The 15,254-nt window shown below is 38.5% G+C and overlaps 1 protein-coding gene across 5 annotated transcripts in view; it reads left to right on the top strand.

Moving 5' to 3' along the window:
• GREB1 (growth regulating estrogen receptor binding 1) overlaps positions 1–15,254 on the top strand; it is a 97,647-nt gene that overhangs the window by 35,373 nt on the left and 47,020 nt on the right. For 4 of the 5 annotated variants that reach the window (XM_040552115.1, XM_040552112.1, XM_040552113.1 and 1 more), the window contains exons 2-4: positions 2,366–2,522; positions 9,524–9,643; positions 10,370–10,546. In XM_040552115.1, the coding sequence (XP_040408049.1) occupies positions 2,366–2,522; positions 9,524–9,643; positions 10,370–10,546 (454 nt within the window). Of the gene's footprint in view, positions 1–496; positions 668–2,365; positions 2,523–9,523; positions 9,644–10,369; positions 10,547–15,254 lie in introns of all 5 variants that reach the window. The other variant, XM_040552114.1, reaches the window with a different exon arrangement.

Here is a 15,254-nt window from a genome sequence, read left to right as displayed (position 1 = left end):
GCAGACAGTAATCAGTAAAACAAGTGAGCCTCCATGCCTTATTGCGTAAAGCAGTTCTGCTTGCATATTTATATAGTAATGCTTTTGAGTTGTCTCAAAATATTGTGTCTTACGCTGGATGAATTTAAAAACTTCCTGTTTTTTATGTGTTTTAAGGAAGCTTTTTTAAGAAATAAGTTTGAAAATCAGGTGGAGCAGGTTTTTTTTGCATAGTCATGTTGAGAATGGGTAAAATCCAGCCCTTTGTAAGGCAAGCCTCTGCAACTACAATCAAACTTTTGGATATCATCTGAGAGCTGTGTATTTATTTTTAAGTATAAAAATCTTTTGGATCTTACATTATTTTTTCTTACTGTGGCTCTGTGCTTAAATAAAGCAGTCTATGTAAAATCTCTGTGGAATGCATGATATCTAAATGCTGTTTCTATTCCTGAAAGTGTAGCTTTGGATGTTAACCATACCGAGAGCATATTTATTCATTTTCATTTCTCTTTAGTCTAGAATTTCAAGACTGTGATGAACAGTCACATAGAACCATACTGTACCTGACCCTGAAAATGTGCAGACAGGTCCTTGACCAACCAGATATCTCTAATCTAATAAGAGAAAATCTTAGTTCATAATAAGGGGAAGGATTTTAAAGAAGAATGACATAGAAATCTGTCAGGTATCTTGATTGTTTGTCTTTATTACATAGAGCTTGAAAGATGGATTAGAATTAGAACTAAATATCATGTAGTGCCTTTGTGTGGAAACACTATTGGGTATAACTCACTTTAGATCTTAACCATGGGTTTTGTTGCATACATCTCTGATAAAGCTTTTTAGGGACAATACTGAAGTCAGACTTTCCTCATTGTCTTCAACTGTGCTTGGTGTAGGTGAAGCAGTAGTGAAAATTTGAAACTAGGGGAGTCAGAGGGAATTGTCAGCTGCTTGTGTTGGAAGAGGAGATGCATCACTTCCATGTTAGCATTGAACCTAGGTAACATGTGCTGTGGCTTCCCATGTACCCTTCAGCAAATGGGGATACATCAGTGCTGCACACTGAAATTTTTCAGTTGGCTTTTGTGTACATAAACCTATTTTATCAGTAATGCCTGCTCCTTTTCTAGATCATGTTCATAAGCGCTGTCTGCATTGTTATATAATTCTCATTATGCTTCTGATAACACCATACTTATAATGTATAGTTATATGTATAGTATTAAATTGGTACAAAAAAGTATACAGTGATACAATTATATATGTATAGAAGCTTTGTAAAGTCATAAAAATATATCCAAACTATCAAATTTGTATATTATTTCTTTCAAATTTGTATGTTGCTTCTCTTCCTGACAAAAGCAGCCTGTGATTTCAAAGTAGTTTTTCTTTTGCTTGCCTGATTCCTACAGGATGCTTCCCAACAGGCTCATTTCCCAAGCAGTATCCAGTGCTGAGGAGGGGCTGTTCAGTGTTTTAGGAATTACTGCCACAAACAGGAAGCATTTCATGCTTTCTATTCACAGTTACTTGAGGAGGGAAAGGACATGGGGCCCAGGGCAAGAGCTACTTTGTGATAGAAAAAGAAAGCTGGCATGGCTTTTGGTTATACCAGGTCATTGTATTCGCTGTAGAAAGCAGGCGGCAGCTAAGTACGTGGGAAGTAAATGCTGAGATATTCAGCTGGAATAGACTGACTCTTCAGTGACAGTCCGAGTAAATTATTCTGTTTCACTAACATTAAAATCCTAATAATGAAAGGCAAAATATAATAGGTGTGTCTCTCTCTTAAAAAATATGCTTGTTTACATGGAAAAATATTGCTTAAGGTGAGGAGGAAAAGCCATTAGCTTTCACAATATGTTAGTGCAATGCTATGTTACTTCCAAGATGAACAAAATATATGTTGAACTGCTTTAGCCGTGAGTTTTCAGGTGTGATGGGCTATGCAAAGATAAATACACAGAACTGCGCTATTCCCCAAATCCTTTACAATTTATTCTGTTCAAATCATGCAAAACAGAGAGGTTGTTTTACAGGTGAGATTGCTGACTTGAAAATACATCTCCTCAATTGCAATATAAATGAAGGAATTACTAGAATCAGTCTTGTAGGTGTCAAAGTTCGCTGCCTTTCTGCTGAATTACAGAAAGCTGTTACTTTTAGATAACTTCCTGTAATTTACTACCAGGATCAGCACAGTGACTGCGGCAGTCAATGTTCTTTTCCTTTGCCTTTCTTTGTGGGCAGTGAAGCTTCTCTCTTTCATGAGAAATGGTGTAGTCTGACATCAACGTGCAGTGATTGAGTTTTGAGTACTAAAATTGAAATCTATTTTTTGTTTGTTTCTTTTTTGTCTTTTTTTTTTTTTTTTGAGAAGATGGGAAATTCTTATGCTGGTCAGCTCAAGACAACAAGGTTTGAAGAAGTGTTGCATAATTCTATCGAGGCTTCTCTGCGCTCAAACAACTTAGTTCCCAGACCAATCTTTTCTCAGTTGTATCTGGAAGCTGAACAGCAATTGTCATCACTGGAAGGTAGGAATATGTGTTTCTGCTCAAAGACAATTCTGCTGTTTTCTCTCCCAAGGGTCAGCACAAACATTCCAAATTAGAATACAGAAAAACAGAGGTATTGAAAGGTTTTGTTTGGATATTTTATGATCTAAAAATGTATATAGATATGTGTATTAGAATTTGATTAAAAATATAAAATGCATTGTCTTTTATTTTGACAAAATTAAGTCATCTGCTTACTCAGGTTTACTATGAATTGTACCTTTAATTGTTTGAGAAATATTTGGAAATTTGGAACACAGATCTGTCATGCTATAATTTATCATACACTGCTGAAAATTATACAGTAAATGATGGTAAACACGTGACAGATTTATAAATGAGATATATTAAGAGTAATTTTTATTTATAAATGCAGCAGAAGTATTTTTAGCTGATTATAAAGAAGGTTTATGACTACTTTGGGCATGATATTTTTAGTTATTCTGTTGCTGTAAAGGTACAAACTTAGGATATGTTAGCTCCAGTTAGTATATATGGGACTTTTAATGTGTTTTTAGAGATATCTTTTTTCTGATTTTCCTTTGTTCAGTCTTTTTTTCTTTGAAGTAGTATAATTTAGACAAACTGTGTAGCTCTGGCAAGCAAACTCATGATATAATTTGGTACTTTGGTGTGTTCTAATATGTGTAGTCTAGAGGTGTGCAGTGAGTTTACTGGTGTGTGCAGAACTCTGGCATGCTTGTGCAAGGTTATGTTTAATAATTTTATTATTTATCCTTTTCTGTCACCAGGGTGGTGTTTCATTTCTTTTGACCAGGTCTACTTATGCTGTCATAACTTGCAAAAGATAGCTTAGAAATATGTGTAATGCAGAACACATAATGTTTAACAATCCACACTAACAGAAAACAAAACAAACAAACAAAAAGAAATGGTAATCGAAAAAAAAAATACTTTGCATGTATTAAACCCTTTACTGTTACCTCATTGTAACTGCTGAGAAAATATTCCTTAAAGAAATGACTCTGCTCACCACTCACACATCATTAATTTTTTTTTTTTTTTTTTTTTGCTAGCGTAGGACATACGCATGATATACATTCATTGTTTACAGAATCACAGAATCATCTAGGTTGGAAGAGACCTCCAAGATCACCTAGTCCAACCTCTGATCTAACACTAACAAATGCTCCACTAAACCATATCACTAAGCTCAACATCCAAATGTCTTTTAAAGACCTCCAGGGAAGGTGACTCAACCACTTCCCTGGGCAGCCCATTCCAATACCTAACAACCCTTTCGGTAAAGAAGTTTTTCCTAATATCCAACCTAAACCTCCCCTGGTGCAACTTTAGCGCATTCCCCCTCATCCTGTCACCAGGCACGTGGGAGAATAGACCAACCCCCACCTCGCTACAGCTTCCTTTAAGGTACCTATAGAGAGCGATGAGGTCTCCCCTGAGCCTCCTCTTCTCCAGGCTGAACAATTCCAGCTCCCTCAGCCGCTCCTCATAAGACTTGTTCTCCAGACCCGTCACCGACCCCTCACAGACCCCTCACAGACCCCTCAACGAAGGGCTTCGTTGCCCTTCTCTGGACTCTCTCGAGCACCTCCATGTCCTTCTTGTAGTGAGGGGCCCAAAACTGAACACAGTACTCGAGGTGCGGCCTCACCAGGGCTGAGTAAAGCGGGACAATCACTTCCCCAGACCTGCTGGCCACACTGCTTCTTATACAAGCCAGGATGCTGTTGGCCTTCTTGACCACCTGAGCACACTGCTGGCTCATATTCAGCCGACTATCAACCAGTACTCCCAGGTCCTTCTCTGCCAGGCAGCTTTCCAACCACTCATCTCCCAGCCTGTAGCGCTGCTTGGGGTTGTTGTGCCCCAGGTGCAGGACCCGGCACTTGGCCTTGTTGAACTTCATACAGTTGGCCTCAGCCCATCAGTCCAGCCTATCCAGATCCTCCTGCAGAGCCTTCCTACCCTCGAGCAGATCTACACACGCACCTAACTTGGTGTCATCTGCAAACTTACTGAGGGTGCATTCGATCCCCTCATCCAGGTCATCAATAAAGATATTGAAGAGGACTGGTCCCAGTACTGAGCCCTGGGGGACTCCACTAGTGACTGGCCTCCAACCGGATTTGACTCCATTCACCACAACTCTTTGGGCCCAGCTATCCAGCCAGTTTTTAACCCAACGAAGCATACGCCAGTCCAAGCCATGAGCAGCCAGTTTCTTGAGGAGAATGTTGTGGGAAACGGTGTCAAAAGCCTTACTGAAATCAAGGTAGACCACATCCACAGCCTTTCCCTCATCCACTAAGCGTGTCACTTTGTCATAGAAGGAGATCAGGTTCATCAAGCAGGATCTACCTTTCATAAACCCATGCTGACTGGGCAAAATAAATTTAATTTAAATAAATTTAAAAATTAGATATAAGGAAGGAATTTACTCTCAGGTGGTGAGGTTTAGATATTTATGCTGCTTTTTCATTACACAAAGTGATCCTTCTATCAAATCCTTCTAAGAGGATTTCATAAACATTTCCATGGCAGCCAACTGTGATGTCACAAAATGGATTTTGACATCAGTTGGGAATGATGCTACAGGAGCAGACACATTGTTCAGGAACAAAAGTGCGATTTCACACTTCTGTAACTCCTTTCTTTCAGACAACTTTTTAGATCACGAGGGGCTGATTCTGTTTTCTTTGCAGTTAATGGCAACAGAATTGAACTGTAATTAATTAAAAGTCCCACAACAGCTTGACAGAGAACATTTATTTCATAGAAGTTTCAGACAAAGGGAACTGTGAATGGGACTCTGAAGGGACCTGAAACAGACTTTTTCGAAGGTTGTTCCTCAGGTGGGAGAGGTCTGCCATGTGGCATCCTATACTCCAGCTTCACAATAAACAGAAATTTCCACTTCTAACTACACGAATCCCTGTACTCTGAGGACCAGGATGCAAATGAAGCAGAGATCTATCCTTATACATAAGCTTTTGTTCTCCTCTCATTATCTTTCTTTACTCCAGCCTTCTAACATAGAATCATAGAATGGTTTGGGTTGGAAAGGACCAAAGATCATCAAATTCCAACCCCCTGCCATGGGCAGGGACACCTCCCACCAGACCAGGTTGCCCAAACCCCATCCAACCTGGCCTTGAGCACCTCCAGGGATGGGGCATCCACAGCTTCTCTGGGCAACCTGTGCCAGTGCCTCACCACCCTCAGAGTAAATTCCTTCCTTATATCTAATCTAAATCTCCCCTCTTTTAGTTTAAAGCCATTACCCCTTGTCCTATCACTATGCACCCCTGACAGAGTCCCTCCCCAGCTTTCCTGCAGGCACCCTTTAGGTACTGGAAGGTTGCTGTAAGGTCTCCCCAGAACCTTCTCTTCTCCAGGCCAAACAAGCCCAGCTGCCTCAGCCTCTCTTCACAGGAGAGGTGCTCCAGCACCCTGATCATCCTTGTGGCCCTCCTCTGGACTCATTCTAATATGCCCATGTCCTTCTTGTGCTGGGAGCCTAAGAGCTGAATGCAGGGCTCCAGGTGGGGTCTCATGAGAGCAGAGCAGAAGGGGAGAATCACCTCCTTGCCCTGCTGGCCACGCTTCTTTTGACGCAGCCCAGGATACAGCTGGCTTTTTGGGCTGCAAGTGCACACTGCTGGCTTATGTCGAGCTTCTTATCAACCAACACCCCCAGGTTCTTCTCCTCAGGGCTGCTCTCAATCTATTCTCCACCCAGCTTGTACTTGTGCTTGAGATTGCCCCAACCCATGTGCAGGACCTTGCACTTGGCCTTGTTGAACTCCATGAGGTTCTCACAGGCCCACCTCTCACACCTGTCCAGGTCCCTCTGGATGCCATGCCTTCCCTCCAACATGTTGACTGCACCACACAGCTTGGTGTCACTGGCAAACTTGCTAAGGGTGCACTCCATCCCACTCTCCATGTTACCAACAGAGATGTTAAACAGCGCCTGTCCCAACACTGACCCCTGAGGAAAGCCACTTGTTACTGATCTCCAGTTGGGCAGAAGAATTTTCCATATGATTTTTTTTTTTTTTTAAATTAAGGTACCAGAACTGTATAAGCATAAAGATCTAATCAATTTTCATGAGAACTGAAAAGAATTCTTTAAAGAAACTGAGAAGAATAAAGAAAACAATTGTGTTTATGGTATCTATTAATAAATCTAAATTCAATAAAATATGGACATACTCTTCACAAACTTGTTGGTTAATGGAGTTATAACAAGTTAGATCAGCTGGCTGCTTCATTCTGTAACATACAACAGAAGAACAATGGTTGTGAGTCTACTTCTGCCATCATATTATCTCTGGTTTTGAGTGCTTGATTGTGTTCTTTAGGAATTGTTTAAAAAAAGAAGACATGGAACAGAAATATAAAAATAGAGAGATCCTTGGAGGGATATTGCTTTAAAAGGGAAGCAGAAGGTGTAGATCTTTTTTAAAACAAGCAGCAGAAATCCTAATGATGCTCAATACAGGTGACAGCAGTTCACTCTTGTGTATTAATAGTACATACATACTCTTGTATTCTTTTCATTTTTGTCTTGAAAGTGCTGCAGCTCTCCTCTTCCTTAGTTTCCACTTCTATTTCTTTCTTCTCTCTCCTTTTTTTTTTTTTTTTTTTAAAGTGAAATTACCTCTTACAGCTGAGCAAACCTAACAGCTTACCACTGGCCAAAGGGGGAAATCCCATATCCTGCTTCAGCTTTGACATTTCTTGGATCTTGCACTTATACATAAATACTTAATACATAAACACAATTAAAAAAAAAAGAAAAGTTCATTTTTGTTTGCTTGGTTAGCTTTCTGGGTTAGCAAGCTGGGATGGCTCCTCACAGGCTCCAGTAAGTGTCAGTGCTGGCACAAAGAGGAAAGAAGGAACTTCATGGCTGGTAGTGCAGGAAAAGAGAGGAAAGTCAGCTTCATCCCTTTTTCATTGCATCTGGATGTTAGTCAATGTTAAGTCATAACACATAACTTACCGCTGTCTTAAATAGCAAAGATGGAGAGCTTCACTTTTCTCTTTGTCCACTTTCAGCACTTTTATCTTTGGACTACACCCTTAAACAGTAGTGTTTAACATTGTCGTTATCTGTGCATACCAGCACTCAAGCTTGATGTTTAGATATTTAAAAGTAAACATACCTTTCAAATCCTCGTTTAGATCGGGCTGTAAGTCTTAATAATGTTTAAAAACAAACTTTCAAACCCCAGATTTACTTTCTTCAGCATCCTCCCTAATTCTGATTTATTCTGTAGTATTTGTTTAGACAGTTCTACAATCCTTTCTCTATAGAAGAAAAAAACATTCTGAGGAGTGTCATAGGAAAAAAAGTCCTTGAATATTCTGTGGGATTCTGAGTGTCTGATCCAAAAAGTTGGTCGAAACAAAGAGAGTGTGTCCAGTTGGCATTGAGCTCTGGAGGATGACTGCAGCAAGCTTTGGTGTTGTTCTGTTTAAAGACTAAAAGCTGGATCATCTGAAGATTGTAGGACCCTAATTGCTATTCTACCTGCCAAGTCCAGCCAGCATATTCAGCTTCTGTCTGATCCTCAAATACCTGCAGCCCTTCACCACCAAATTTTGCCAGTGAAATCTCTTTGCATTGCAGGCAGGTCTCTATCTAAGCCAAAAAGCTGTAAGACAAGACATAAGCCCCAATGGATTCATTTAGTGCTTTTTCCCTACCTCTGTCTTATGTAAGGCTGGATCCAGTCTGACATTTTCCGAAGTCCTGTCCACAGAAGTGTTCTCCCCATTGACCATTTAGCTGCACTCCTCTGCTTGCCACCTTTTTCCGATTTGCCATCAGCATGTGCTAGTCACAAGAGGGGATGGAGTCATTGCTCAGTGTGTTTTGCTGGAGGTGTTGCATTATGCATGGAAAATGATTGTCCCATGGATAGAGAGAGAGAGAGAAGCAGTGTCTAGCTGAAAGGCTGAAACATACACTAAGACTATGCAGGTAAATTCTCTTAACAAGAAAGCTATCAGGTAAAATTGCTGACTTAAGTGACCAGAACGCCAGAAGAGTGGTATACAGCAGAGAATCTGGAGAGAAAACACATGAAAGTCCCTTAAAAAGAATCCTAAATGATTTATTCTTTTCCTTAGCATTCAGTAAGAAACTCCTAGAATGGTGCAGTCCATGCACGGACCACTGTGTATTGTCTTCCTAGACATCTGCCTTTCCTTGACATTGTACAAGGAGTGACAGTGCTTTACTCAGAGCTCTGGATTCTGGTAGGAGACAGACTGCCTGAGAATTAGGTATTCTTATCTTGACATCATCTGTGGTGAACCTAGTTTTAAGCAGGAACTGTTTCTTCATGAAGGACATGGTCATCAAGGACATGGTCAGTACCTCGTTAATAAAATCTGTAGTTGGACTGTAGCCAGGAAGTTCAAAAGTGCTAAGAAGTAATGAATTTGGGTTTATATTGGCTGTTAATGTTATAAACAAAGGATACAGTTACAGTGTTGTAATCAACAAGAGTTAAAGCACCAGGAATTAGAACTCCAAGAATCATGAGGTTAGCTTAAAAAAAAGCCACTTTTACTTTTTTACTTTGTCCTTTTTTTATTTTTTATTTTTTTATCTTTTTTTTTTACTTTTTATTTGTCCCTAGTTTTATTTTTACTTAGCTGCACTGGTGTTGTGTTTTTGAACTTTTTTTTTTTTTTAACAAGGTCTAAGAGCCTTTTTTCTTTTCTTTCTTTTTTTTTTTTCTTTTTTTTTCTTTTTTTTTTTTTTAATCAAAGTTTTTCTATTGTAAGCATAAGACTGCAAGTTGGAGCTTTAAGCAAACAACAAATATCTTAAGAGCTGGCAACGGTGAAGTCATTGTCAAAAGGAGAGAATCCAATTTTCTCTAACGCTTTTCTGTAACTGGGTCACCTTGTCCATTCACTGGTTTGTTGCCAGCATTTTCTGTTTTCTAAGTCATATATGCTATTATAATTTGTAGCAGGCAGCAGAGCAGATAATGAGGAAGAGGAAGAAGAGGAGGAGGAGGAAGGCTCAGAATCAAGTAGTCCTGTTTCTTACCAGATGAAGCCTCCTCCAGAAGGATGTTGCACTACTGATGGTGAGAAATACACTAAACATGCTATCTGAAGGCCTTTTTGCCCTATTGAAAATGGTAGGATTGGGACTCTTTCCCCTGTAACTCATTATAATGAGATCATTTATATGCTGTAGAAATCCTAAAAATGTCAGTGTTCATTATCTGCTAGACAAATCTGTATTGTTCTTGATTGCTTTTACATTTTTGTAAGGTCTTACAAAGTGTGTCAGATAAGCATTTGTGTTAAAATACCTGGCACGAGGACAGAATTTCTGTTCTGTTAGGCAAGGTTCAGTTTGCTGGCATGACATTTGCTAAAATGAATGTAGCAATTTTTAGGCTTTATCATCACTTTTTCCTACTTAAAATGTACCTCGTTCAATGTTGCTGTAAAAAAAATATTCTGAAAACCAGTAAATTTCACTAGATATAGAGAACTATTATCTGCATTTTTGAATGTATGACCAAAGTTATGATGACATTAGTAAGTAGTCCCATAAATATGATGTGCAACATCATCATGAAAATGTGGATTTTCAGATTTGTTTTTTATTGTCCTCATAGCATTTGGTTATGGCTGACCAAAAGGCAGGGAAGAAAACTGTCTCTTAGTTTGCCATTCACCTCGGAGGATACAACTCTGCTTTTCATAAAAAATATTGGAAGCTCTTTAATAAAGACAACTGTGTGTATTAAACAACAAAAAAATCTTGTCAGTTTAAAATACATTAAATTGATTTTTTCTAGGTTTCTGCCAGGCCGGTAAAGATTTGAGACTGGTTTCAATTTCCAATGAACATATCGAGGTACCATCAGGGTTTTTACTTGTTGGTGCGAAGTCACCAAATTTACCTGATCACCTTTTAGTGTGTGCTGTGGATAAAAGATTCCTGCCAGATGACAATGGGCGCAATGCCCTGTTGGGTAAGTGTCTGTGGTTGAAGTAAGTGGATGCTTCTGTGGTCTACAATTAATTGCTAGTCTTTTTTGTAGAGTGAGTTCAGCAGATCTTATTTCTGTTCCATTTGTATAGTAACACTCGGTGGTGATGCTCAACAAGATAACAACTCAGAGCTGGCTATGCTTGCTCTATTTAGAAAGATACGGAGGAAGCCAGTTCATTAGAAATGCTTCATCACCTTCTATCCATTAGTCCAAGAATTAAGTCATAGTCTAGTCAGTTTATGTCCTAGTTGCTGAAACTACACATCTGGTCGCTGGACTAGTAGATTTTAGCTTTCCAAATACTGACATACTTGGACAAACCGTAGGTCTGTGAAAGTGAACCTTTTTGGCTACTATATACATGTAAACAGTTTGACAATAGTTTGTACTATAAAAAAATTATGATAATTTCCATTCATCTCTTTAGGGTAGGGATCATATTCTCCATTGCATATAAATAATAGTATTGCTTCTGGATCCTAACCCATGACAGTAAACATAAATATAAATGGTTACAAGTTGAAATTTTTCCTTTATGTATAATCAGGTAATACTGCATGTTTCAATTCAATCTTATAATACACAGTATTTTAAGAAAAGAAAAAAAAAAGTAGGATACTTACAATTTTCTTGCCTTTCATCCATTTGTCTAACTTCTGACATAAACTAGGTCCTTCTACCTATTTTTGTTATAGCCCTTTTGATTGCTGTTAAACCTCATCCAAATCAACACAATTGGGGTGATCTGCAGTCACGTGAATAAATGAACTAAATACTGATGTAATTAAAATGGAATAGTTTTTACATTGGGACAAATAGTATATAACCTTAGGGAGAACTCTTTTTTTCAGTCAGGTATTCCTGGGTTCTTAAGTATTATTTTTCTTAGTTAACCAAAAATGCCTCATCATTTATTTATGTACCAGTCTGAGCTTTAAATAGCAAAAAGGAACCATTTGTCCTTGTTTCCTTTAACCATTTTCTCTCACAAACACTGAGGGATATGACGTGAACTCAGTTGTTTTCTCAGATTGAGCCACTCTTCAAGGCATTTGGGATGACAGCACGGTGTGAAGGTGGATAATGTAATTCTATGTACAGTGATTTCTTTCCTCATGTGATCTTGCAGAGTTGTGTTGGTCACAGTACATTTGAACAGTGATTGTAAAAGAATTAAGAGGATTATAAATCACCCATGTGTTGTCATTTTAAAGATAAAGACAGGAATGTTGTACCACTCAAGTCATTCAGTGCTAGCACTATTAACAGCTTAAGCTCCTTAGGCTGTTAGCAGAGAGGAAGTAGTGTATCTGTTAATTGCTTGCTAAACAAGAACAGAAAAAGGCAACAGGAACATAACTGAGAGGTTTTTATATTACTTGCATCTCAGCTTGCTTATTTAATACTGTTTTAGTTTTCTGAAACCATTTATATGCTTATTTTTGGCTGATTTACATTTATACATCAGTGAATCACGATCTTTTGCAAAGAATTTTAGTAATAACTTTTGTGTATACTATAACAAGCTTAAATCTGTAAGAACCTGTAAGCTTTAAGATCCAAAGACCTGTAAGCTGGAAAAAAAATGTTTTCAGTCTCTATAATCTGGTGAAAAAACATGATGTATCTCATTGACATGAGGACAGCATACTGTTGCTACAATCGATTGTACTACTACATGGCTCCAGTAGGTCTGGTAGAAATGATTGTTTGATTCTGATTTTCATACACTGATGCAAGTCAAATCAGGGGAGGTAAAATTAGAAGCAGACATCAAGAGTCTCAGTTAGAGACGTGTAGTAAGCTAAAAGACAACTGTTTTAAACTCTCTGCCTATTAGGATAACACCTCTGTATTGTGCTAGTTTTAAGATGAAAACTTTTCATAGACTCCTACTATGAAGAGTGGAAGCTCTTTTTACTATCTTTTATTATCTTTGTTTCAAAAGATAGGAAAGAAGGCTTACTTTTGTATTCTGGCTTTAGGCCATTCTGCCTTCAAAGATCTTAGCCTTCCAGAAAGTGGTCCCTGAAGCATGTCTGAATTTATAGGGAAATTGAAATTAATTTGTTTAGAATTGAAATGAGATGTCATTGCGAGTCAGAGTATGTCCTACTATGTCCTGCTCTTTCGCTAAGGCTTATTGGTGATTCTGGCATATCACTTGTAACCCTTGAACCACATTCTTTCATAATTTCTTATTTTTTCTCTTAATATAGTGAGTTTCTGTAAGGCAGTTATTACTCAGTATTGTAGGCTTTGTTGTTGTATGTTGTTGTAGTTCATTTTTTTTTTCCCCCAAAAGAATTTATTTGCAGGGAAAGGCACAAATGAAATAACCAATATTTTCCTGATTTCTCATGGTCCACCTGCATACGCTTGCGAAGATGCCTGTGGAACGTACAAAAATTCCGGAAGAAAACAAAATGTCTCTGTAGTTTCCTGACCAGCTTTTGGCTTATGGTCTTGTTCCCATTAGGGGTTGTTAATATGACTCTGGGGCATGAGCCATTTTACTGATTATGCTAATAAGTTGTCCCACCAATCAAGGCATTTGTGCTTATGATTTGAAAGTCATTTCTGTTGGAGACTGAGGTTGTTTTGTTTCTTTGGTTTTACAGTTGATATATTATTCCACAGGGGAAAAAAAAAAAAAAGCCAACAAACGAAAACAAAACAAAACAAAAAACAGTTTTCTGGAAAGGGCTATATTTTTCTTAAGTAAAAAGTTGTCTACATTTGAGGAGACTGAGAATGTACTGTGCATGTTTCTATTAATCAAGTTACACACCAAGTTTCACTACTCTGCAAAACAAATTAAAGTTTTGCCTTTAGGAAGCTGTTTCTTGTTCTTTTGTAGCCTGAAGGAATGCGTAGATGGAGGAAGAACTTCTGTGATAGTGCAATATTTATTGTTTTCTAATAAAAGAAGCCAATGCAGCAAATACATACCACTCCCAAAGGTTTCTCTCTTTTGTTACCCCCCACCCCCTTCCAGTTCTCACTCATAAGGAGAGTCTCTCATGATGAACAAAGCAGCTATTCACCCACCATTTTCCTTCCGAAAAGACCAAACAGCTGCCCACTTTCCTAGCAGGGAATAAGAAATCCTTTTTTTTTGGAGTGGGTCCCTGAGGCCAGAATGACAGAGGAAAAGATTAGTTTGCTTGCATTTTAAGCTGCGTGTAAGATGAAAACATTGCAGTATGAAATACTGCGGCACTTCTATTAAAATATACAATGTTCTGTTCAGCTTTTGTAATAGTAGTGAGTTTCTGTACCATGGAGCTTTCTGGCTTGACCGTATTCATTTCATTTATTTTTAAAACGCAGTACTTCAGTCTTCAAATGTAGAGGTACTGAATGGGAGGGAAAAATGTGGAGCATTGTCAATGTTTTTGTGCTTTTTGCTTGTGCATAGAATTGAAGAGAAGAAATATTTTTGTTGAACAGTTGAAAAAACAATTTTTTTGTGTTAAGCAAGTTGCCAACTTTTCACAAAAACATTAACATTACATAAATATTAACATTAATTAAAACCCCATTAGTCATTTAGAAGAGAAACAGGAAGAAAATTTTCAGTTGGACGAACATGTGAAAGACTAGATTATGAAATATTAGATGGATATCCTTCCACCTTGAATTCCTCTGTTTACCCTTAGCACAAGCTCACTGTTAATCCAAAGGAACCATTGCCCAGTGATGAGGTAGGGCAGGCTTCATACCCTTCTAGTCCAAGGTCCCTCTACTGATCATGGGGTCCCTCCTGGGAAAGTGGTTTTTAAATTATGAGTAATTGATCACTGTGATGTGGGCACATTCAAGCAAATACATGTGATAAAATATCAGACACAAGCAAATACCTTCTGATTAAACAATCTTCAGAGGGTAACGGCCTTAAGTCACTACTGAACTGAGCTGAATTTGAACTGGTGACCTAAAGGTGAAAGGCTTAGCCCCTAAATTCCAGGCATCGATTTCTAATTCTCTTGTGAAATCAATCTCATGACATAGATATATTGAGTCACCTTATGGCTGCCCTGACTCGCCTGACCTTTGTCCTTTCTATAATGTATGGAAGAATATTTAATGCAGCCTGATTATGAAACAAGCTGTCCTCTCCATCGGCTGCTACCTCTGGTTATGGCATCTGAACAGGGCACGCACAGAATGGGGGAGTCTCTCATGACAAACACTGTTTTCAGTGTCACTCAATCTGCTACGTAAGTGCTGTAAGCAAGGTTGGCAGTAGATGCTTCTTCAGTCTGAAAGTTAGCCCTGGAAAGAGTAATGACTGGACATCATTGTATTGCATTGAAATTATAAAGTCATGATATGTGGTATCTGTGAAGCCAGGGCTGAGCCGTGTTAGTAAGGCAATGACTGTCATCAAAAAAAGTGTCAGTCAGAATGGATGGGATGAAAAACAGTGTTGGCAGGAGCTTACCAGAAAGGATTTAGTTCAGCTCAGAGAAGCTGGGGAGATTTGATGAGAAAGATGTTAGTTTGGCTTAAATGGAAAACAAACAAACAAAAAAACAACCTTCTAAAATGTTCTCCAATAATTTTTCAAAACAAGACTTCAGGTCTGTTGAATTCTTTCTAGGCCTCACCTCTATGCTATACTTGGTGAAAGCTAATTTTCCAGTAGACCTGGTGCAGTAGACTCTGCCCAGTAGACAGAGTT

The sequence above is a fragment of the Cygnus olor genome, chromosome 3, assembly GCF_009769625.2.
Source record: "Cygnus olor isolate bCygOlo1 chromosome 3, bCygOlo1.pri.v2, whole genome shotgun sequence".
NCBI lineage: Eukaryota > Metazoa > Chordata > Aves > Anseriformes > Anatidae > Cygnus > Cygnus olor.
The sequence above is the reverse complement of the archived record's forward strand: the minus strand, read 5'-3'. Positions and strand labels throughout refer to the sequence as shown.